This window comes from Lynx rufus, unplaced genomic scaffold, assembly GCF_022079265.1.
Source record: "Lynx rufus isolate CCGP_SWC_20201006 ecotype Redwood Valley unplaced genomic scaffold, mLynRuf1.p SCAF_6, whole genome shotgun sequence".
In the NCBI taxonomy this organism is placed as follows: Eukaryota; Metazoa; Chordata; class Mammalia; order Carnivora; family Felidae; genus Lynx; species Lynx rufus.
In genome coordinates this window covers 93,549,761-93,576,381 of record NW_025814878.1, presented here as the reverse complement: position 1 = coordinate 93,576,381, position 26,621 = coordinate 93,549,761, and the positions used below count along the sequence as shown (strand labels likewise).

Below are 26,621 nucleotides of genomic sequence, written 5' to 3'. Positions count from 1 at the left end.
AGACAATAGATACAAGAATATTTATAAAAGATAAGTCTATATGCTATATTTGTTTATTCATTTATTTTATTTATTTTGAGAGAGAGTGTGCACTTGGACATGCACAAGTGGGAAGGGGCAGAGAGAGCAGGAGAGTGAGAGTCCCAAGCTGGCTCCCCACTGTCAGCTTAGAGCCCAAGGTGGGGCTCCATCTCATGAACCCCATGAGATCAAATCTGAATCCGATGCCTAACCAATGGAGCCACCCAGGCCAGTTAGTAAGATTAAATTATTTAATTTTTGGTCTCTCTCTCTCTCTCTTTTTTTTTTTTTTTTTTAATTTTAACTTTATAGAAGAATCAGCACTGTCTTTACATTTGGCTTCACAGTCGAATATCACACAGTGGTTCCATCAGAAAAACACATCATTAATGGTTAGAAAAAAGATTGACTGTGTCACAGCAGCACATATCTGCCAGGAGTCGGAACATTGCACTCTGTTGTATGAAAATTTTAAGAAAACCTGTGGGAGAGAATCAGAACAATGCAAGACCCTTGATGGAGGCTACACGTGTGCAGCATTAAGAGAAAGTCTGAAAGAAACGATCTTGTGGAATTGTCATTGCAACAACCCTTCAAAAGTAGAGTGTATTGAAATTTGGAAAAGTTTGTTTGAAGATATTTGTATACAAGATGTTCACATGAATCAAGTTCCAGCCTACAGTGATGACTATGAAGAGGGATTCAGCCAAGAAATTGTTTCAGGTTGGTACACACAAGAAGAATTTAGGAACATTAAGTATGTAATCACGAATACGAATTAGGTAAAGAATATTTAATTTCTAATTCCAACTTTGTCATTTATGGCTGTTTCTCTTTGACAATTAAATTTTTTTTAAAAATGACGCCATGAATATGTCCAAAGGGATTATGAAGAAAGAGGCAAATGCTAAAAGGTTTTAGCATCATCTTTTTTTAAAGTTTGTTTGTCTGTTTATTTACAGTGAGTGAGAGAGAGAGAGAGACAGACAGACAGACAGGCAAAGAGAGAATTCCAAGTAGGCTCCATAGTCAGTGCAGAGCCTGGCACTGGGCCGAATCCTACCAACCATGAGATCATGACCTGAGCTGAAATCATTAGTTGGTTGCTTAACCAACTGAGCCACCCAGGTGCCCCAACAAAATGTTAATTGTATTCATCCATCCATTCATTTATGCATGTATTACACATTCATTAAACAAATACGAGATATTTATAATGCGCTATGTCCTGTGCAGCAGGATTAAAAAAAAAAAAAAAGCAATAACAAAACAAAACACTTGTCCTTCATTCAAGGAGCTTATTATTTTTTAGGGGATTTGAAAAATAAATAGACAAAATGTGGTAAGTAATATTATGTATTTATTTAATAGATATTTCTTTTGTGTTCCTACTATGCCTAGGCCTGGGGCTAAGACCTGGGGGGAAAGTAGTAAACAAAACAAATGGAAATCATCCCTTTCTTGAGGTTTACAATCTATATTGAGGGGTGTCTTGAATAGGCTTCCCAAGCAAAAGACTCTGAAACAGAGGTTTGCACACAAAAGATGTGTGTGTCCTGAGGGCTTGGAAACAAAAGCAACAAGGAACTGAGGAAAACAGGGTCAGAGGGAGGGAACAGCTGAAACTCATACAGCAGCCACAGCAAACTTACTTTATTCCATAGGAAGGTTGGACCTGGAATGGCTTTTCAGAGATGTCACCTATTGAGGCAAGGGATCAGATCCTCGAACACTTCCTGTGGGCTAGTCCTGAGATATGAGCTGTCCTCTGGGAAAATGTGTAACCTTGGCTGCACTTTCTTCACATGAGGGCAATGCCTAGAAAATAACCAGTGTGAGTCATCACGCAACTATACTTTCAGCAGCTGGGAAAATGAGAACCTGTGTCACCAAAAAGGGTATCTTAGTATTTTTCATATTTCAAACAGTATGAATGCTAAGAGAAAATGAAGCAGAGGGAAAAAAGAGGTCTGAGTGGGTAGTTTGTAATTTTAATAGGATGGCCAGACAGTTACACCCGTAAATGAATTCTGAGCAAAGACGAAAAGAGGTAGGAAATGAGCCTTGTGGATATTTCAGGAAAGAGCAATTAGGTCAGAAGAAAAGGGGAATCAAAAGTCCTGAACTGGAAATCTGTCTGGAAGTTTGAGGAAGAGGTAAGGAGACACATAGGTAAAGGAGAGAATAAGGGAGAGAGATGTGGAAGATGATATCAGAAATAAGACAGGGGCAAGATCATGGAGGGCTTTCTAGGTCATTTCTAGGTCACTGGTTCTTTCTCTGAGTGATACAGTAAATCACTGAAGAATTTTCACAAAGGGATCGTCATGATCTGATTTATACCTTTAAAGGGATAATTCTGGTTTTTATGTTGATCATTGACTGAAGAGAAGCAAAGACTCAAGTAGGAAGACGAGTTAGGAGGCTTGTATAATGATGCAGCAAAAAAAAAATGATGGACAATGGACCACTGTGGGAAGTTGTCAGATTCCAGATATATTTTGATATTAGTAAATTATGTGGAAATGCAAGAAAGAAGGGAAATGGAAGTTGATCCCAATGTTTTTATCTTGAGTTATTAGAAGGATGTTGTTGCCATTATTTTTGCTAACTACTATGGGAACAACTACAGGAAGAAGAGGTTTCAGTGAGGGACAGAGAAGTCAGATGTCAGTTTTGGACAGGTTGGGTCTGAAATGTTTATTAAGTAACCAAGTAAATACATCAAATTAGGCAGCCCCTTGTATGGAATTGATGTCTAAATTCTATGTATGGCATAAAAAGGTGAGATCTGTACAATAGGTATAAACCAGGGATGGGGTGCATCATTCACTTGTAGCTGATAAATAAGACCATGGACCTAGAGGTCAACAGAGAAATTCATGCTAACTTGGATTAGGGTGGTAGCAAGGTGAGAAGATAGCAGATTCTGGATATATTTTGATATTAGTGGATGAATAAAAAAGAACATGTGTATTTTTTTTTGATGTATATGATCTTCTCTTTCAGAGATTGATCTGATTGGTACATTCTTTGATTTATTACTGTGACATATTGCCCTTTAGCTCCTCTTCAGCAATTAAGCTACTGTTTAAAATATCCTCTGGGAAAAATGTATATTCATATATGTACCATATGAAATTAGGATTTAATGTGCCCAGAATTTACCTAAATTACTCATAGCAGATAAAACAATACACATCCATGATGGGATTTATTTTCCCATGCTAAAATAAATATTTTGTTGTGTTTCTAATAATTACCCACTTAGTGAGTATATGAGTCTGCTGGGGCCACCATAACAAAATACGACAGCCTGGGTGGCTTAAACAACAGAAACTTATTTTCTCACAGTTCTGGAGGCTGGAACTTCCAGATCACAGTCTAGCAGGGCTGGTTTGGGTGAGAGTTCTTTTCCTGGCTTCTGGACTTCGTGGTTTCTTTCTGTATCCTGACATGAGATTTCCTTAGTGTCTCTTTTTACTTGGATGATAATCCTATCAGATGGGCCCCACTCTTATGACCTTGGCTAACCTGAATTACTTTGAGAGACCCCATATTCAAATAAGCCACATAGGGGGTTAGGGCTTCAACACATACATTTTGGAGGAACATAAACGTTCACTCCATAAAAGTGAGTAAATTCAGGATTTATTTATGTTTCAATGACAGACTCTTGAATATGTGGTATGTAATCAGTGGCATCTCCATACCAATCAGTGCCAAAGCAGAGATGAAAGTCTAGCCTAGACTTTTATATCTGTTGCAAAAGCTGTATGACTCTCTGAGGTTCACTTATTGGGATTTTGCTCAATCTGGAATAATAGAGCAGAAGAGGGAACATTCCAAGCTTCCTCAGTGACACAGGAGGGTGGATCTAGAAGCACTGTGATTCGTGAGCTGAGATTTTATTGGTATAAAAAGGAGAAAGCACATATAATGAGAACAGATGGAACAATACAAGGAGCCTGGAAAGACTGCAACACAATAACAGAAGTCATTATTTTTTTTAAGTTTATTTATTTTGAGAGAGAGGGAGAGCAGGGGAAGGGAAGAGAGAAAGGGAGAGAGAAAGAATCCCAAGCAGGCTCTGCACTGACAGTGTGGAACCCCACACAGGGCTCAGACCCACAAACCATGAGATCATGACCTGAACTGAAATCAAGAGTCGGTCACTAAACTGAATGAGCTACCCAGGTGCTTCTGAACTTTTATTTTAAAATGCAAATCTGACCATACTATTCCCTTATCGCTTTATGCATGTGTATATTAGTGCTCCTTACGTTTTGTTTGGATTTTTCTTTATATGTCTATATTCCATAGCAAGCTGTGAATGCTTCATGATAGGGACTACACATTGGTGTATTCAGTATAGTACCTGGTACATAGTAGGGACTCAACCAATGCTTCTTGAAAGAGTTTAGAAGTAGCTGGCCACTGAGTTGACTTCTAGCAATGCACTTCTCTAACTCTATGATTATAATTCCTAGGAACTCTAAGAGATTAAGATAATCAGAGGTGGAAATCATTTTTAAATTGCATTTCAATTTAATTAAGACCCTGCTGGGAAGAATTTTTTTGATTCAGACAATATTTCTTCTGTTCTTTTTCCCCAGATTCTTTGTTTACTTCAGTGCACATGGCCTGGTCGTTAGCATTTGTTTAAATCTTCAAGTAACTGAATCCTCGGAGAGGGCTGTTTAACTCACTTGAATGATACTTTGGGGGTTGATTTTTCTTCATCTACACCTACTAATTTTGAGTATCAAGTCTTAAATAAGTGTTCCATTGTCTTGTATTTATTTTTGCTTGATTATTCATTTATAAACCTAGCCTGCATACTTCTATTAAATTAAAAAAAAATCATTCACTAATGAAATGGTCTCTTTGTTTTCCTTCTAGATAACATGAAAGAGGATAATCAATCCAAGTGGAATCTGACCACTCTTCCCTATAATGGTAATGTTTACATGTTGTACTTTCCATCTGTATTGCAAATACTAGACAATATGATTTTAAGCATGGCTGCCAGCTTTCTTAAAGATATGCCAATACAAAATAAATTGTGTGGCTTTTTACTAGTCTAATATTGCAAAATGCAACAACATTTATGTTTGTTTCGCTCATGTGTCAAAGCAACTTGCTTCCCCATCCATCCTCTATTTACAGTTATGCTGAGGAATACTTTACAATTAAAACTAAAAACTAGATCTGGGTTAAATTTCACTGGTATTTTGATCACATAAATTGTTTGAGGCTAACTGTTTTTGTGTGTATGTGTCTGGTGGCAGGGGGCACTCACATGTATCTGTGTTTTCCAGAACTTGAACATCTTTCTTTGCTAGAATAACTATGTATCCAGGCAGAACCTTTAATCAATATTTTCACCCATAAAAAGCACAACAGAACGAACAAAAATCATTTTGATTTGAGCCCATGAACTCACCATAAGCTATGTACCTCACATGCAATTTCTGAAGATTTATTGTTTACATTTGAGAAACTTGGACTCAAGAATTTTTTTTTTTCCACTCTGTTCTGGCTCTACACACTTCCCATCACTTCTGGATCATAATATGTATCCATTATAAATGAAGGATGATTCAAATAGCCCACTACTCAGGCCTCAGTAAATTCATACCAACAAAACAAAACAAAACAAAACAAAACAAAACAAAACAAAACAAAACAAAACCACACACATACTGTGTGCCCAAAGTAGCACATTGTTACACCATTGTGTGTTGCTCATAGACTTCTTATAGTGTTTTGCAGGTTCTGTAGGTACAGGTTTATGTTTACTTTTCCACGACCTGGACATATCCTTGCTTTCAGGAATCAAAGGGATCCAGTCCTGTTTGGAAGTGGCAGAGGCGTGCGTAGGGGATGTGGTCTGTAACGCACAGTTGGCCCCTTACCTTAAAGCTTGCTCAGCAAATGGAAATCTATGTGATGTGAAACACTGCCAAGCAGCCATACGGTTCTTCTATCAAAGTATGCCTTTTAACATTGCCCAGATGTTGGCTTTTTGTGACTGTGCTCCATCTGATATACCTTGTCAGCAGTCCAAAGAAGCTCTTCACAGCAAGCCATGTGCCGTGAACATAGTTCCACCCCCTACTTGCCTCAATGTAATTCACAGCTGCCGAAATGATGAATTATGCAGGTGAGTAAAAACACGCATACCTTACTTTCTTATTTCGGCACCTTATTTGTTACAGTCCAGTCCTAACACTTGATCTCATTACATTAGCTACAGTTCCCACCGTCATCCAACATGATGTAAACAAAGCCAGACAATTCATATTTTTGAATCTGTGGTACATGTGTAGCTTCCATTTTGAAATTCACATGCAGAATATATTTTCAGAATAAGCAAATTCAGTATGTCAAGATTTGGTAGCCATGAAATAGCATTATTAAGATTAGACATTCAAGTTAGACTAATGAATAAATAAACAGACTTACATGTCAGTTTAATTAGGTTTTTGCTATGATTACAAAAAGCTGCTAAATGTCAGAGAGTTTTGACAAGGTGACTCTTCAAACTTCAAAATTAGTCTTCCTCTCCTAGGCTGGAGATCAGGAAGGAGAAGTTAGCTTGAGCCTAGTCTGGACATCCCCAGCACATATGTACACCATGAGGTCAGAAATGTACCCATTCTCCTCTTCCCAACCTCACACCCTTGATTTCCAAGGGAGTGATGTTAGTCACTTATTTGTTTATTCAAATAAATAATTATCAAGCATCTACTTCTACTCTAGGCATCAGTGTACAAAAGACAAAAATACTTGTCCCGCGGAGCTTATATTCCAGTGGGGGAAGAGAGATAATAAATAACGAAAATGTATATTATATTAAAAGGTAATGAGTATTCTGGAGATTAGCACCCCAAGAGGGAAAACAGAATAAGTGAGATTGTGAATGGGCAGAAAGAGTTGCAATGTGAACAGGGTGGTCCCAGTAAGGACCATTTTACCAGACTTAAGGAAGTGGAGGAATGAGCCTCTCTCAGCAAGCATCTGAAAACAGGGATACCAAACAGACCAGCCAGTGCTGTGGGAAAAACTGGGCCTGTTCAAAAAGCAGTGAGGGCAGAGCATGTATGGGGGACAGCAAGATGAGCTGCAGTTAAGCATTTAACTGGATGTGGGGCAGGCCTGCCTAGGTCTCCTAGGGCCCAGAGGGATACTAAGGACTTGATTTAGACTCCCAGTAAAATGGACAGGTTCTGGAGGATTTTGAGCAGAAGTATGAATGATCTGGCTCGCTTATTACAACTTCCACTCTTGCTGCTGGTTGAGACTAGTCTGAGTCTTTCCAGGTAATTACTCCCGGGAACCATAAATCTAATTCAACACTGGATTTTTTCTTTTCCTCACTACAGTCTTCATTAACACATTTCCTTGTATATTCAAGGTGAATTTATCTTTTATACGGTAAGAAATCTGCAGTTAATTGGACCTCTTTGGATGAGTAAGAAAATCCAGGAAAGAAGAATACTAAATAAATTTGATGAATCAAAATAATTTGTAACACTGCTGTTACCATGTTAAAGGAGCTTTATTTCACAACCGGCATTAAATCATATCTTGTTTGGATTCGTCTTGTGCTTCTTTTTGGAATAATTCTTCATAGCAATTTGCCCAGTGCCTTCTAGCAAGGACTGTTTTATTTAATTTAATTTAAATAAATAAAACTCCATACAGCAAAATCACTTAAAGGTCAAAATATACATTTAACGTAGAAGAGTAGTCTAGTGTGTGATAGCTCAGAGCAAGGATTGTCACATTTGTCACCTTGCCTTAACCATTGGCAAATGAGCTAAAAGATTTATTATCAATTTCCTGAAGGGGCTGATTCTCGGCAAACTGCTTTCTTTAGCTTTTTTTTTTTTTTTAAATTTTTTTTTTTCAATGTCTTTAGCTTTTTAATTACACTCCTTTACTCTGCCATTCCAACTTTCAGAATAACTCCAGATCTCCTAAATATTTGTCGAAAAAGACAGGTGCTTTTCTGCAACACACATTCTGTAACATGAGGAGTAAATATCTAAGCAGAGTGCCAGAACATTGACATCGTTTTTGTGTCAACTTACCACCAAAAATTGCCAAAGTTTTTAAGAAAGTCTTATTTGAGGATCTCGTTTTACAAAAGTTTATCAGTTATTTTGAGGTTTATTAAGGCGATCTCTTGAGTGAATAAAAAATTCATGACAAAAAATTTTTTTACAATGCAATTTAGATTTTTTAAACTCCTATCTTCATAAGTCCTCAGTCAGTGAAATATTGTAGTTCATTGATTCTAAGATGTAATTTTTTACACATTATAATATTTATAAAATCTTTGGAATGAGTCTTAAGCTCAAAGACAAGAAAATATTTATTAAATTAAAACAACGATTTAATTTCCAATAAGTTATTTCAGTTGTAATAAGATAATGGTATCTCCTATAATCAGTGAAATATGGTAAAAATGTTTGATTATCCTTTTTATCATATCACAAATAGAATATTTACATCTACCTGTTAATCATCTACCTATACAAATAATGAAAACTAATAATATCTTCATAGCCAGGAAAACTTTTTTTTTTTAAACAATTCCTGTAAAAATATCAGATGTCTCCATGAATTGGTATCCAGCTTTACTTAATTCCAATGCCAAGATCCTAGGTATAATTCCTCATTATCTTAAAGTTATTTGCATTTAATTTTCAGAACACAATATATCTTAGCTTCCCTATCAAATTAAGTATTTTACTGGCAAGTGATGGGATCTGCTATTACAATCCTTGAGGAGCCCCATGACGGATTCTGATGTACACATTCCTGAATTCAACTCATCTGGGCATCAATGCCTTTTCAGACTGATTGGTACAGAGTTGGTAACTTTTCTCCAAAAGGACTCCTGTATTTAACCACCACTCCAAAATGCTTGGTGCACGGTCTGCAAAACTAGAGGCACTTAAAAGACATCATCTCGTTTCCCTCCACCTTTGAATATCATGTAATTATGCAATTGCATATCTTGCAATTTTTATGATTTTTAATGTACATATATGTGTCTTTTCTTATATAATGTCTGTCTTTCATGGATTAATTCAGAGAGGAAGAACTGTTGTAGTCTAGATTTCTTTTCACCATGTGTAAATAGTCCCTTAATGAATATTTTATAGAGGTGATGGAAATATGATGCAATATGAGTAGTCAAGGTGAAAAGACAAATCCTGTCATTTTCTCAAGCAAATTTTGCCTTAGGAAGATTTCTAGCATTTATGTTAACTTAATGTAATTCAGATGAAAAACTCCACATGATAAACTACTCCTTCAGTGAGAGTGTTGTCTTTTATCTGCTTTTTGTTGTTGTTGTTGTTGTTGTTGTTGTTGTTGTTGTCGTTGTTGTTGAAGAGCCTGTACTTGGGGAGAGGAGAGCATTTGGGTTTTAAAATAAAGTTTCTGTCCCCGTTCCATATTCTTTAATAGATATTAGGTTTTGAAACTCCTTTATTTATTTGAAAAGGCCAAAGAAGGCAGTATAAAGACTATTTTTCAACTCATTTTGTCCAATAGATGTATCCTGGGGGATGAGATTATGTTTTGCCAGTTACAATTTTTTTAATGTTTATTTTTTAGAGAGAGAGAGAGAGAGAGAGAGAGGCACAGAGTGGAGTGGGGGAGGAGGAGAGAAAGAGAGGGAGACACAGAATTGAAAGCAGCTCCAGGCTCTCAACTGTGAGCACAGAACCCAACGCAGGGCTAGAGCTCAAGAAACAGGAGATCATTACCTGAGCCAAAGTGGACCGCATAACTGACTGAGTCACCCAGGCTCCCTGTTTTGCCAATTATATATGTTTATGAGCTTACAGAAAATTATAGTACACTATAGTTTCATATGTATGATTCAAGAAAGTAGTGAAAAAAAGTATTTTCTTAAAAAAATTCGACTTATTTTTTAAAAGTAAACCTCTACTATGTACACACTTATTTTAAGTGCCATGTAATACAAAATTTGACGTTATATTAGGTCACAAAGGCAAATGTAATACATTCCATGTGCAGAAATGATACCAACTGCATTCTTTTGCATTTTGCAATGTAACCAGAAATCAATAGCAAAAATGAAAACAAAATAATTCCATTTCAAAAAATACTTTTAAACAATTGTTTGAACAAAATAATAGAAAACTGCAATGTATCAAGAAAAGAAGGGTAATGAAACACTGTACATCAAAACATTTAAACCTGGAAAAGAATTTCTATCATATAATTTTTTGCCATATTTAACTCATATAGGTAATGTGTACTAATTGTGTTTTTTTAATTTTAAGATATCCTTTAATTCAGCATTTGTGCAGAATATCACGATTAATTTTCTGAATGAAATAACTTCCATGAGTAGATAACTCCTACAACTTAAATGTAGCAAAATATATATTTAAAAATGAAAAAAATGACACCTAGGTACAAATATAAATTCCTTATATTTACATGACATTTCTAGATAACCTTTAATTGAACTAAAGGAACATATTCTGCTGGCTCAAAAAATTTGTAGGATTTTTTTAAATATAAATTTTAATAGATACTAATAAATTTTTGCCATTACATTAGAAAGCTGATTCCTTTAAGGTTACTTAAAATATGAGCTTATTAAAAATAGTTATGGATTTAAGCAGAGTATCACATTGTGGACAAATAAGCTCAAGATAAATGTCATTTACTCAGAAGATTTTCATGCATGTTTGACGGTGACCTATTCACAAAAGGGTAAGAAGTAATTTTAGGTGATCAATATTAAGTAGGAAGATTAATATCCTTGGTTCCACTGAGAATATCTTCTTTCTGTGAACATTTTAAAAGTCAAATTGTTGTTCATTATCTAGACTTTTATTCCAAGCTACAATGGCAAGAATCAAATACATAGAAAAGTTATGAATAGATATGGTTATAATGGATTCTCAGTCATTAAATAAATTAATAATGTTTTTTTTCAATTAGCTCTTGCTAGAGAAGCTCAAAATATTTTATAAGTTCTAATTAGTCTGCTTAGAAATATTAAGAAAGAGTACAGTACTTCCCATCCTGTAGGAAAATTGGCTGGAAAGGTCAAGAGCCTTATATGAAATAACTTGGTAAGAGACAGTGACCAAATGTTAGCCACAAAAGCACATTCTGCTTCAAGAATATTGCGAATAAGTCCACCAAGTAGTTCATACTGCTCACCATCACCCATGGAAATAAAATTAGTAATGAAAGATGATTCATCCAGGAAATCCTAAACTTAGCCTCTGTCTTTCATCACAAAAGGAAAATAATTCACAAGATTTCTCTTCTTTCACAGTCTCTTTTGGGATGCTTGAACATACCAAGTTTGTTTTCAGCTATATACCGGCATTTGGAGGGCTTTTTGTTTTATGTCAGTCTTTCATTAGGTGAGGCAGCTCCACATATTATTGTGAGATATCATGCAGACCAATTCCATTTCTTGATTCTTTCTAGGAGGCGCTATAGAACATTTCAGTGGAAATGCTGGCAACAAGTGACTAGAAAGTGCCATGAAGATGAATTTTGCATCAGTACCTTAAGCAAGCAGGATCTCACTTGCTCAGGGAGTGATGACTGCAAAGCAGCTTACATTGGGATCTTGGGGACAGTCCTTCAAGCGCAGTGCACCTGTAGAACCATCACACAAAGTGAAGAATCTTTGTGCAAGATTTTCCAACATATGCTTCATAGAAGATCATGTTTCAGTAAGTTCTACATATTCAGTAAATTATACATGATTTTTTTTTTTTGTCTATGCAGCACAAAGTACTAGTCCAGCATAGGAAATTTAACAAAGGCAGCCTTATGTTTGCTTTTCTATCTTAAAATATATTTTTTGATTGTTTTGTGTACTTGCTGTTTTATTCATTTACATGTGAGTGGTATATATTTTTTAATGTATATGATTGGTCACTCCTAGTTTTCATTTACTGATTTTAATATCAATAGCATGAAAGGTTTCTCTTACCACATTACTGAAAATATCAGGTATCTATTGTGAATAACAACCCCAAAATGTAGTGGCTTGAAATAACCATTTATTTGCTCACAGTTCTGCACAATGGGCTTAGTTGGGTGATTCTCCTGATGGCTTTGCTTGGGGTCCACTCAAGTAGCTACTGTCATTGAGTGACTCAGCTGAGGGTGGATAGTCCAACATGGTGTTTAGCAAGCGCTACTGGCTGGGATATATGGTTCTTCTCTTTAGCAGTCGACCCTGGAATCTTACATGTTGATAGTAGCATACCTAGCAGCTAAGCCCCTATGTGCATATACTTATCAATTGTCTGCTTCTGTCATATTTGCTAACGTCTCATTGGACAGAGAAAGTCACATGGCCAGGCTCTGAGTCACTGTGAGAGGGAACTATACAAGGATGTGTATATTTAAGGTTGGATTCATCAGAGGATCATTAATTTAATAATCTATTATATGACTGTCCCAACCTCTGTGAAATATTTACTCTTGGATTTAGTTTTTCTACTCTTGATCTTTAACATGTCTGCTGATTAACTGTAATAACAGGATGAAAACACATTTTCTAAAGGTATTATTTACTCAATTTTAGGAACAAGAAAATGGAGATTTAGGAATTTAATTTATCCAGAGTATCCAAATGGGCAGGTGGCTGACAGGGATATATATATGAGTCTTATAAAAAAAATCCAAGAATATGATCACATACTAAATCAAGGCTTCTCTATTATCCATCTTCTGGGTTAGTCCTTAAAATTGTTCATGTCTTGAAATATCCCCATAAGCCCCTCATTATAACCACCAAACCTACAAATACCATTCCCAGGAGAAAATAATAGATGTTTACTGTTTCACTGCAAGCCAAATCTTTATATTTATATATATGTATATTTGACAGATACAGATATGTATATATCTATACCTATAACTCCATGTAGATACACACATTTTTTTAATTTGTTAAAATTTTTTCTTAGATACTAAAGAGATACACATTAGCTAATATGATCAGAATTGTGATTTGATGTGTATTAGGTGATAGAGATACAGCTCAGAGTATATGGTTTTCATTCCAACAGAGGTCTCTGTGGAATTTCTTCAATTTCTATAATTAGGATAATGTACGTACTTCAATTGAAATCATGGTACAAAGCGGAAGATTGTAGCATTATATGTGTTGAGTCATATTCTGTAAATAATCTTCTCCTATTAATATTAGGTGGCTAACTGTTGGAACTAAATGTACTTAACAACAAATGGCTCAAAACATTACAGAGGAAAATACCAAATACAGTAATTTAAACCAACAGAAATATGTACAGCTACATTACCATGGCACTTACCATGGATATTAAGGGACATCCAGAAAAATAATGCAAGATCCTACAGGTTAAGGATAGCTTAGTTCTTTGGGCATAATCTCCCTAAAAGTGCCAGTGCTGACAATGTAATTTTAGTTTTGAACCCGGTTTTCACCCATGTGTTTTTAATTATTGTTGTATTTGACTTGCATCATGTTTAGGTGCTATAACCTGTCCACAACAAAACCATTTGTAGAGCAACAGCAGAAATGGACATTTAAAAAAATCCAGAAACATGGAAGTACTATATAATGTTTTGGAAAAATGAAAATTCGAAACTCTTTGACTTTCTTCACTCCCCTGATCAGACCAAACTTAGTAGATTTTCTTTTCAAACATTACCTACTGAAGGTAGGAATTTCAAGTGATAGGTTTGTAGAGGTAAAGGAAATTTCAAGGCTTTCCATTACAGTTTGATGGAAACTTTCCATCAAAGTTTCAAACAAAAACAAGAACTGAGTCCTTAGGCCGGGCTAGCTCTAACAAACCTTTCTCCCTTGCCCCATATACTTGAGAAGGAGCACAACGACATTTTTTAATGGACTGTTGCTCTAACCATTGCCTCCTGACTGCCCAGATAACTACAGCGGGCTTATGCGTTATCAAAATCATCCATCAGAGCAGCTCATGTCCAACGTTCTGGAGCCTCTGCTCACTCTACCTGAAAGCAGAACTGAGTAGGGCTGAGTGAGCACTTAGGGAAGATTTTGTCTGTCACCTTTGGTTGGCTCAGAAACGTGATTTTTCAAACTCATTTGACTTCTCACCACAGTAAGCAGTGGATGTTACATTAACTTTTTATGTGCAATGCCTTCTATTTAAAAAAAAAACACAACATATTATTATTATTCTATTCCATTTTAATTTTTTTCAATTCTGACTGTGACCCACTAAAAATGATTTCATGACTAACTAATGTGTTGTTCTCTGAAGTTTAAAAAACATTTACTTGGAACATAAATTCATCTAGAAATAATAGGCATTTTGATGTATCCAAGGCACTCATAATAATTACAAATAATTATAGAGTGCCTAGCATTTATTGAATGCTTATTTTTGGTCACATTTTCTCATTTAGTCTTAACAATTCAATGAGCCAGATACTATTATTTTCTTGGTTTCCCACGTGAGGAAAAAGAAGCTAAGAGATGAAATGGCTTGCTCAGGGCTCTATATCCAAGCTGGGTGAGGTAGACTCAGGATCCAAACCCTGGCTCGGAGCCAGTATGCTCTTCTACTTGTGAAATGGTGAAGACAGCAAGCTTGTGTCTGTTTAGTGTGCTCCAAAGCCCTCTCAGTTGGAACCTCCTAGTTCTGGTATGAGAACAAAGCTTCAAAAACACGCTGCAGAGTGTGTTTCTGCGTCCTCCATTCCTGCATGCAGGACCAGATGAGATGCTCAGGCAAATGAGCATCCTGAACAAATTGTATATTTGGCCACTAACTTCCTCTTACCTACTTACTCATCTTTGAATCCATACAGACTTACATTTCTCTCATATCTTGCAACACAGAGCAAATTGGTGGCAGCTAGAGCTGGGAGAACGGTGGGAAACATGGAGCAGGGAGGAATTAGTTAAGACAGAGGCCTGCAGAAGTGGAAAGAGTTAAAGGAGCACTGTTGTGTTTCCTTGTTAAACTGAAAGGTTCAGTCCATAGGTATGAGTGTACCTGGCGTTGACAGGAGCGTTCTCTTTTTGCCTTGCTCAAAGTTGGCTTATTTAATGCACCCACAGTCATCTAAAAAGGATTTGGACAATCCCTATTCTGCCCCTAAAGACTAAGTTTTTTTTTTTTCTTTTTGAATAATGATTTTTAAAAAATAAAAAGAGGGGCGCCTGGGTGGCTCAGTTGGTTGGGCGTCTGACTTCAGTCCAGGTCATGATCTCACGGTTCGTGGGTTTGAGCCCCACGTCGGACTCTGTGCTGACAGCTCAGAGCCTGGAGCCTGCTTTGAATTCTGTGTCTCCCTCTCTCTCTGCCCCTTCCCTACTCAATGCTCTGTCTCTCTCTGTCTCTCAAAAATAAATAAACATTGAAAAAAAATTTTTTTCAATAAAAAGAGACTACCTTTCTCTGTTAAATCCTACAGGGAATGGAAAGCATAGAAATATGGATAAAATACAAGCTTAAAAAAATTTAAAGTCTACAGAAAAAAAAATAAATTCCTCCCCCCAGTCCCATTGTTTAGAGAGGGTCAAGGTTAAGACATTTGGTGTACATTTTTTTGGAATCTTTTTTCTTGTAATACATACATAACTTGAATGCATTCTATACACTCAAACAGATGCCTCTCTTACACTGACACACGCATACACATATTTTTAATGTAATCAAACCACACATGCTGGTTTACAACCTGCTTTTTAACTTAAATATATATGGTGGGCCCATTTGAAAGTGTGTGCATATATGATGACTTGATTCTTTTTAAAGTTTGAATAGTATCCTATGGTGTATATGCACGCATGCATGCATGTGTGTATACCATAATTTATTTTATCTATAACTGTTAATGGAGACATTTAGATGGAATGTGATTGTTTATCACCATAGGCATTGATTGCTGTGATAAATGTTATTGCACATTTTAGTTGGCATTTCAACAGAATATATTTAAAATGGTGAGGTTACTAAACCATAGGATTTTTATGTTTTTAAATTTGGTAGAAACTGGAAAAAGAAGTTTATTCCAATTACATTCTTAGAAAACTCTTAATTTTTAATTTGAATTTTTATTATAAGTGATGCTGAGCATTTGTTCAGTGATTTGTTGGAAATGCTCTATTTCTCTCCATATACATATTCTTTTCCCAAAACACCTGCCTTTTTTAGTACTGGCAAGTGGAAGTTTTGTTGCTTAAATCAGATGTTTGTATTAGTATGTGAGTATTCACTAATAGACATACCTCTTAAAATTATCATGAATTCATAGTCTTATATGGCAAAGTGATGATCTGATATATTGTAGGCTCAGGTTCAGATCTCGGCCCTGCTATGTGTTATCTGGGTTATGTAAAGAAGGAAATTTTTTTTAATCATTTCTTGAATAGTCAAGCGTTCTTCAACTGGATAATTTCCATTGCTATAAAAGACATTTTTAAAAACTGATTAATAGTTACCAAAGAAAAAGTATAATAAAAAAACATATTCTTAAAAATAGAGAACAAACTTATGGTTGCCAGTGAGGAGGTAGATGGTAAAATAGCTGAAGGGGATTAAGAGTATACTTGTGGTGATGAGCACTGAGTAATGTATAGAATTGTGAATCATTACATTGCACACCTGAAACTAACATAACACTGTATGTTATACCTGAATAAAAAATATAATTTGGGAAAGAATTTTTAAAATACAAGTATGAAAAATAATTGAATCTACAATTCAATTTAATGTATAAAGCATTGCCGTTATTTAAAAAAAAATTTTTTTTAAGTTCTGGTCGCCTGGGTGGCTCATTCTGTTAAGCATCTGACTTCAGCTCGGGTCATGATCTCACAGCTCATGAGTTCCAGCCCTGGGTCAGGCTCTGTGCTGACAGCTTGAAGCCTGAAGTCGGCTTCAGATTCTGTGTCTCCCTGTCTCTCTGCTCCTCCCCTGCTTGTACTCTCTCTCTCTCTCTCCTTCTCTTAAAAATAAATAATCATTAAATTTTTTTTTTAAATTTAAAGTTTCACTTCATATAACATCCTTTCTCCCCCAACTCAGAGGTAACCACCTACATACTGATAAACACATGCCGGATACATAACTTGTATACACACATATGTGTGATATTGCCCAGGACAGTGGTTCTCAATCTTGACCGAAGATGAGAATCACCAAGAGATTAAAAATTCTGAGGCCCAGTAAGCTAATAAAATTACATTGTATGGGTATACATGGGTATCAGTAGGGCTAGTCTCATGGGCATGTAGCCAGTGCAATCATACAAGGCTCTGTGTTCAGAAGGGTCCTGAGCTTGGGGCTTCATGTTCTGCATACATCATCTTGAAGTTGTTAATAATTGTATATTTGAATTTGTGTTTTGTAAATAAACTCTACTGGGACATATGCGAGGTACAAGGAGCCTCAGCTCATGTGTGTTCCTGCCTCCTGCTACTTTTCCTAGGACAGGTGGGTTCTTACCTGCCTGCCCCACCCCTTGGTGCCCTCCTCCACTCAGCACTCCTCCATTCCCCACTCTTCACTTGCCACCAGACATTTGCCTTTGCATTGTTTTAAAATTTTTTTAATGTTTATTTTTGAGAGAGAGAGAGATGGGGGTGGGGACAGGGGCAGAGAGAAAAGGGGAAACAGAATCCCAAGAAGTCTCCAGGCTCTGAGCTGTCAGCACAGAGCCTGACCTGGGGCTTGAACTCACGAACGGGAGATCATGACCTGAGCCACCCAGTTTGCCCCTGCCTTTGTATTTTCTTAATGATATTGAGCTTTCCAATACATGTACATAGATTTTCTTTCTTTTTTTAGTTTCTTAAAATTTATTTTGAGAGAGAGTGCAAAGGGAGGGGTGGAGAGAGAGAGAGGGAGAGAGAGAATCCCAAGCAGTTCCACACCATCAGCACAGAGCCCCATTCAGGGCTCAATTTCATGAACCATGAGATCATGACCTGAGCCGAAATCAAGAGTTGGTTGCTTCTCTGACTGAGCCATCCAGGTGCTCTCTATGTAGATTCCTTCAATAAGCTTTTATTGTCTCAATAAAAATAACTTCTCAATAATAATTTTCTTGTATAACATTGGCTCTAATTATTTCTAGATATTACTAATTATTACAATTTCTGCTGCAAATCACATCTTCCATATCAAATCTATTACACTTTCAAACTCTGTCATCTAATTATAGAAATTTATGTGATTTTTCATGTATGCATTTGTATGCAGCAGCATTTTTGAACACTCACAAAATTTAACGGGTTTTGGAATTCTTCTGTGTTTCCTATGTAATCATATGCTCTTCAGTAATTATAGTTTTGCTTCCTCTAAGGCTCTTATATTTTTCTTGTCTTTCCCCACTCCACATCTAGGACCCACAGAAAAATGTTAAATATAAATGGTGATGGTGGGTACACTTGTTCCTGACCTTAAAGGACCTTCTTTCACCATTTTAGCAGGAAGTATGTTTGTCATTATGTCTGTAGATACTATGTATCAGAATAAAGAAGTTCCCTTCTATTCCTTGACTATAACTCCTTTTTAAAAAAAAATGAACATTGAATTTTAGTAAGTGCTTTTTCTACCTACATTTGAAGTTTTCATTTAAAATGTGTTCAGGACTTTTTAATCATATTCTTGTAAAAGAGTGATTGGTTACAGTGCCAATTTTGTCATACTATTAGAAATAGAAGTACTCTATTCATTTCTAAATATACTCAAGGATGTCCATTTGAATGAAAAGGAAAGGAAAAAAAGACTTACAAATTAATACCCTGTCTCTTCTCTGTCACAGCCAAATTTCCAAAAAAAGAGTTGCCTGTGTTCATTACTTCAATTTCTTCATCTCTTTTTACATATTGATCTACCCAGTCTAGCCTGGTCTCTGGATACAGATCCCTTCATAAAACATATCTTACAAGATGACAACCACATCCATGTCAGAGATTCTGGAAGTCTTTGTCTTACTGGAATCTTAAGCCTTTTTCAATAACAGTTTAATTCTTTCTTTCTTGATACACATTTTTTTCTCTCTTGGTTCTTAATCGTTTGATCACTCTGGATGCCTCTTCTATGTTTACCTTGTAAGCTCATCCAACTGGCCATTTAATATTTATGTTGCTTAAAGATTAGCTGTAGTCTCTCTACCAGAGTAACCCTCTAATTTTCTCCCAGGAGAAGTTCTTTGTGGCCACATCATTACCCCTTACACTTATTTACAGTCTTTGTGGCAAACCTCTTTTCTAAGTTTCAGATACAATTATCTGCCCACCTACTTAATATTTTCTTTTGGATTTTAAAATTATTCTAGATCTTGGGTGATGTGCAATCCAGATGTTGTGGTACCTTATAATGCATAGGCAACCTATGACTAAAAAAGACTAGTTATCCCCTGTCATCCCTCCAACACAAGCACCAAACACTGCACACATACTGTATGTGTGTATGTGTGTGTGTATACATATATAGTATACTTATATAGCATATATTGTAACAGGGATAGCATATATTGTAATAAGGATAAAATAACCTCAGTAAAAGTTTCCATTCAAAATAAAGAAAAATGGTAGAGTATTAGAACACAATAATGAGATCCTGCTAGATAGACACTGTGAACCCTCTCTTGCAGTGTGGATTTCTTGGGATACCTGGGAAGGAACCAGCTTCTCTGGTTCCCATTTTGCCCACTGGAAAGTTCTTCCTTATCCATCTTCCTCCATAGCCACATCTGAAGAAGATTTAGGGAAAAATGCCCTCCTTGAAGAATATGGAGCTCACATAGACTGTATCCTGTTCATACAGTTTGAGGCGTTAAAAGTTTAGCAGTCACAGACTTTTTGCAAATGGACTAGTGGCTCCTTTAGCATAATCTCTTAAAAACGTGTTAGGTTTCTAATCTTTTTTGCTTTTATTCAGTTACATGTGCCAGTATCCACAATAAAAAAAAAGTGTTTTCTTGACTTGGTTCCCAAGTCTGCCTTATTTCCTTGATTCCTCACCCCCATGTCCCGTCTCTCATTTAATGATTTAAGCTATTCTAAACAATAGACCAGAGTAAAAATGTAATACCTTCAATCTGATTTTTGCTGCATAGTTGAGTCAGTTGAACTCAAAAATACTGGATCTTTTACAACTGTAGTTTCGTTTCTTTTTTCTTTCTTTCTTTCTTTCTTTCTTTCTTTCTTTCTTTCTTTCTTTCTTAAATTTATTTATTTGGAGAGAGAGTGCACAAGGAGGGGAGAGGCAGAGAGAGAAAGAGAGAGAATTCCAAGCAGGCTCCACACTTTTAGCACAGAGCCATATGAGGGGCTTGAACCCATGAACCATGAGATCATGACCTGAGCTGAAATCAAGAGTCCAATGCTTAATCAACTGAGCCACCCAGGAGCCCCTGGAGATCTTTCTCAGTCTTATCTCTTATTATTTGGGATCTAGAAGCAGTCAGCTTTCAGTGTTGGAGAGTCCTTATTTTTAGCTGATCTCTGTCTGAAAACCAGCTATTTTCCACTTGGCTTATATCTTTACTGTAAAACTCTGCACAATGCTGTCCAGAGTAGTCAATTCACACCATCACTCTACCTCTTTCAAGTTGTCTTGATCCTTTTGGGATCTTCCAAGGTGCTTGGAGAAATGCCCTGCAGAACTGTCTTCATGACAGAAGAAAGGAGAAAGTATTGGTTCTTTGGATCTGGTCTTTCACTTCTGAGGAGTGGTCCCATGAGCCTCGATTCCCTGGAAATTGTGGATAGTTCATCTATGAATGCCAAGTAGAGCCCAATGTACATTTCATGCTGCAGTGACAGAAAATCACTGAGGAGGAAAGAAGGAAGTGTATGGTGCAAAGTTCAAGGTAAACATTGTAAGGACGCATCTACACAAGGATGGATTAGGCATTTAGGGAAGCATTTTGATGGTAAAGAACAAAGATAAATACATATGCATGATGGCCTCCTTCAGAGTGAAGGGATAATGGTATCATCATTCTGCCACCAACCTGGAGAACTGTGAGCACAGTGTCGGTCACTATTGTTCCCGGGAAGTTTGGTGTTATTAGGAGAACTTTGATGGATCAGCCTTAGGGAGAGACGATCTAGTTTGAGGGGCCCATGCATAGCCACCATCTTTGCCACCTGAGTTGCTCTCTTCATGTTCATTGCACAGGACTTGGGTGGCTGAAGAGAGGGCATGATTGACCTCTACTGGGTAGATCACCAGTTTACCTGGTTGTTGAGGTCCTGTTCTATAGTAGATGCTCTGCAAGGCATTAACTCGAGATAAAAAGATCTGCCTACTTTGTGCCACTACCATGGGTGTTTCCATATGCCTCTTCACCTCATTCAACTCACTTTGTCTACAATCTTCCAAGTTTGCTTTTTCCAAAAATTTGTTTTTTTTACATTTATTTGCCTTGATATATTTATATATAGCCTTGATATACTGTGCTCTCCATTTTGGGAACCAATGCCTTAATGGATCTTATAATACTCAGCAGACTATTAGGGGCTATATTTCAAATGGCAAATGGTGTTTCACTGCAGGTGGCATAGCCTTGCTGCAGAATGTGAGGGGTCTGTGCTGTAATTCTCCTATTAGGCATTAGCAAAAACTCTACTTATTTAGAGTGTGAATGAGATTAAGTGGATAAAGTGTCCATTACATATCAAATATTCTATACACTTTAATTGTCCTGTCTTTAAAAAAATATCATTGCTTTTGGTCCCAGATTCAGGACTGGACCATTGGGTTTCTTTTCCTGATGTTTTACAAAGACTATACACATTGTTAGGAGTTTCTACATTAATGTTGCACTAAAGCCAGCTGGTTCCCCAACTCTATTAGGAATACTCTTTCCAATGTTAAAGAAGAGCCTGAAGATCACAAAGACAACCTCAAAGTATTGAGAGGATGGACATTAAATTTTTAGTTCTCAAACCTATTAATTTTCAGAAATATCTAGAAACTTTGTTTAAAATGCATTTTACCTAATTTCATTTATTCCAATTCAGTGGGCCTGGGGTGGAGCTCAGAAATCTGTATTAAAAAAAAGAAAATGACCCAGGTGGTTGCGATTTTCAACCAAGTTTGGGAACCGCTGCTCTAATCCACATGTGGGAAAAATCTGGTCACCGGCCATCAGTCCCAAAGCCTCTTTTCGCTCACACCTCTCAGAGAATGAGAAACGTCTGTGCTCAGAAAGGCAAGACTAATACCAGGCAGCTTTCAAGGTGGTCCGCTTTACCCCAGTGCCTAAAAACACAGTTGGCATACATTAGCCACTCAATAAATAGTTAATGAATGAATGAACACACGAATGAATGAATGAATGAATGAATGAATGAATGAATGAATGAACCAATGTCTACTGTGTCTCCATGGCAGCACTGTCTTCTGAATACTGTTGTTTTTCTTTCCCTTATTAGAACTCTTCTAATAGTACAGCTTCCTTATTAACAACCACACTCATTTATGTTTCCACTTAAGCTGGAATTTTCAATTCAAATATTTGACCAAAAGAATCAGGAATTAACAAGACCAGGGTGCTACTGCTCACTTTAATAAAAACATTTCAAACCCCTTCTGCTTTCCAACACTTTTCCCCTTTATAGACCTATTTTCAAAATGTCTGAGTAGTAGGAAACTATTTTACATTTGATCCTGGGATGGTGTCAACACTGTAAATAAACAGTTGATCCTAACAGTTTTGCTCTTAAATATAGGTATTTTCTTAACAAACTCTGTGAGATTATTATCTCTATTAATAACAAAGATAAAAAAAGATTATCTCCCAAAGATTTGTAAAACTAGCTGTCTCTTATTAAATATTAATACAGAAACTCCTAAAAATGTATATAGTCTTTTGAGATGCTTAAGAAAAGAGCCCTTCTAATTAGTACCTGTTTCTACCACTTAATTTCTTTTCTGTAGCCCTTTATCCCACCTGTCGATGGAGGCCTCATCTTGGATATCAAGATTGCTAGTAAGGCCATTTTATTTATCTTTTCTACATTCGATGGATAGATTCTGTATTTGGCTGCATTTCCTCATACCTTACAACATTTCATACCTGTTTCCAGTGAAGGTCTCTATCTAAAACTAATATTTCCCTAGTGTAGATTTTAATAGAAAGTTCATTAAACACACCCATATATCTATGTAGGTGCATAATATATAGTTCTAAATTTTTTTCTAAACTGCATAAAATTTTACACTTATTCTTAGTAAAGTCATTTAAAGATTGTGTAATATGGGTTTATAAAAGTTCAAACTCACTTTCATATATATTCTTAATTTTTTATTTGCATCTGATCACTAGCTGTCTGAGAAAGGAAGATTATAGACTATGAATAAAACATTGAGCTGAGTGAATTGTGGAAGATATTCCCATTGCAACAATACCCTCTCCCACTCTGTCCCTCTCACATATGGACACACACACCCCATCTTCTCTTATAGCCAATTCACATAGGTTAGTATTCCAGGAGCTTTATGTTAAGTTTTGGCTTTAAATAAATCACTTCATCTAGCCAAAACCACTGACTTTTTTTTGGTTTCTACACAAAACTCTAATTCAAGTCCAGTTTCCTTCAAATTCAGTCCAGGTGCTAAAAAAAAGTCTCTTGTTTTTCCAAGGAACACTCGACAGAATTTCTCTTCCCTGTATTCATATTTATAACATAGCCTCTAAATAGTCCAGTATTTTGTATTTTCTGGATTAAAGTGGCTTCATAGTGAATTTGTAGTCCTTCGATTCATAGACACTCACTAATTAATGTATATTTTTCCTCTTAGAAATTAATTATTATTCCTTAGGATCTTGTGTTGTTATTTGCAAACTCTTTTATATTCTTTAGAAGATGAGCATGTGTGGGAGCACCTGGGTGGTTCAGTCGGTTAAGCATCCGAATTCAGCTCGGGTCATGATCTCACGGTTTGTGGGTTCGAGCCCTGCGTCGGGCTCTGTGTTGACAGCTCAGAGCCTCCCTTTCTCTCTGCCTTTTCCCCTACTCATGCTCTATCTCTCTCTTTCAAAAATAAATAAGCATTTTAAAAGTTTAAAAAATTACTTTAAAAAAGAAAATGAGCATGTGTGTTATAAGTTAGCAATACAAAAAATAATAAAAACAAACCAGTTCTTTAGCATGACTTTAGTTACCATCCAATGTAAAAATCTGGATTCATGGTAAATTCTGTAACTTTGGCTTTTACGTTATTTCACATGTAGTCTTAGAACTCCGGATATTTATTTGGGTTTGGGGCCTCAGGGATAAATCATTGTATTTAACCTTTGTGAGATTTCAAACCTACGGTATAAACAGGGCCTCTTCTACCCGTTTCCTCCTCAGCCCCACTCTTGAATTTTGGTTAAAAATTGTGACTAGTGGCAATGCCTTTAATAATGAAATGATATGTTTGGAAATGTTAATATGCCTTATAGAGCACAACCATAGAGAGGCAATATGGTCCCAGCATGTCTGGGTTCAAATAATTTCTCTGCCATTTATGAGACAGGTAACTGAAAAACTTATTCTCTTGTTGCCTCCATCTCTTGTCTGTGAAATATAGAATATAATTAATTCTAACCCAGAACTTTGGTGCAATGATTATATCAGTTAATTTATATAATAAAGTATCCATAATGTAGTGAAATTCAGTAAATACTAACTCAATATAGATTTTGAAGGATCTGGAAAATAATTATGATGTCATCCAGGTGGTGTGGGAGCCAGAATTATTTCTAGATGATCTAAAGGTGTCATATTTTCTCAGGATAAGTGAGAATATATATCTTTGGATAACTTTAGGGCAGATGATGAATTCAGACAGTTGCTTTCAAGCTTTAATGTATATTAGAATCACATGGTTTCCAGTTAAAATGCAGATTCTGACTCTGTAGGTTAGGGATGGGGCCTCAGATTTGCATTTCTAAAAGCTCCCAGGTGATGCTAACATTGTTTGGTACAGAGGTCACACTTTGAGTAGCATGACCTAGACAACTTCTTAAGAACCTTTGAATAAAAATATCTAATTTTATGTATGTATGCATGTGTGTGTGTGTGTGTGTGTGTGTGTGTAAAATACTTTATATGTCTCATATATAACAACATGTCTGCTACTGAGAAATAAACCAACTTAATCTGGTGCATTTTGTCAATGTAGTAATCTCTTTTCCGTGTACACTATGTGTGTTAGTGCCATGAAAGAGTTTCAGTAGATGTCTTTATAATTGTAAAGCTCTTCTTGAGATAGTAGCTTAGAACAGTGCTTTTCAAACTTTCGCTCTGTTAGAACAGTGGTTTTCAAACTTTAGCTCCATGAGAATCACCTGGAGGGCTTGTTACCACTGGGTCTTTACTCCTAGAGTTTTTGATTCAGTAAGTCTGCGATGCAACTTGGGCATCTGCATTTCTAACCAGTTCCCAGGTGTTGCATTCTTAAGAATCATTGGCATAGAATGCTCATTGATTCATTCCTGAAATCAGCCAGAGTCTAGCAATACTCTCTTACTTGAATCATCACCGTAGGTATACACTTCTGAACTTCCACTGGAGACATTTCAACATGGGTTGTTTTGAAATACTGTGATATTGTGACTTATAATAAAAAATATATATACTTGCTTTTCTATCCTGTTCCTGGCATAGAGCCCCTAAAATCCTTGGAATTTCCTGTGACAAGAGTGATAAAGTTATCTTTTGTTATTAATGAGGTGACTCTTGGAAAGCCTTTAGATAACCTAAGGATGGGGGCTGGTTGCCTGGGAAACCAACCAAGTGGTTAAAGGGTTGGAACTTTCAGTATCCAATCCCAAGTTAACTTCTAGAGAGGGGAGAGGAACTGGAGGTTAAAGGCCAACGGCCAATGGTTTAATCATTCATAGCTGTGTAATGAAGCCTTTGTAAAAACCCAAAGGACAGTGTTTGGAGAGCTTCCAGGTTGGTGAACACATGGAGATTCTTGGAAAATGGCACATCTGGAGAGAACCTGGAAGCTCTGCATTCATTCCCCATGCCTTCCCCTGTGCATCTCTTCCATCTGGCTGTTTCTAACTTACATCCTTTTATAAGAAACCAGTGATCCAGGAAGCAAAATATTTCTTGGAGTTCTGTGAGCCACTCTCGCAAATTAATTGAACACAAACAGGAGGTCATGGGAATCTTTAATTTATAGTCAGTCATTCAGAAGTACAGATAACAACCTGGACTTGCAACAGGCATCTGAAATGGGGAAAAGAGGGAGGGGTCTTATAGGGCTGAATCCCTAACCTGTGGTATCTGATGCTATCTCAGGGTAGTGGTGTCAGACTGAGTTGAATTAAAGGACACCCAGCTGATGTCTTGAGAGCTGCTTGTTGAGGTGGGGGGAACCTCTCTCCTGCCACATTGGATTTGGACTCAGAACACCAAAAAGATACCATCCCTAGAATCATGATTCTTAAATGTTTGAATTTGCTTACCAAGTCAGGGAACCAAAAGACCTCATCACCTCCCATTTATCCCCACACAATAAAACATCCCCAGAGTCAACAGCAAGAGAGGCACTGGTTTTGATTAAAGAATAGTG

General features: G+C 36.5%; 1 protein-coding gene across 1 annotated transcript in view; it reads left to right on the top strand.

Annotated features, from left to right (window-relative positions):
* Window positions 1-26,621, top strand: part of GFRAL (GDNF family receptor alpha like) — a 59,051-nt gene that overhangs the window by 14,796 nt on the left and 17,634 nt on the right. Inside the window, exons 4-6 of the mRNA XM_047101757.1 lie at window positions 4,924-4,980; window positions 5,857-6,187; window positions 11,524-11,774. Of these exons, the coding sequence (XP_046957713.1) occupies window positions 4,924-4,980; window positions 5,857-6,187; window positions 11,524-11,774 (639 nt within the window). The remainder of the gene's footprint in view (window positions 1-4,923; window positions 4,981-5,856; window positions 6,188-11,523; window positions 11,775-26,621) is intronic.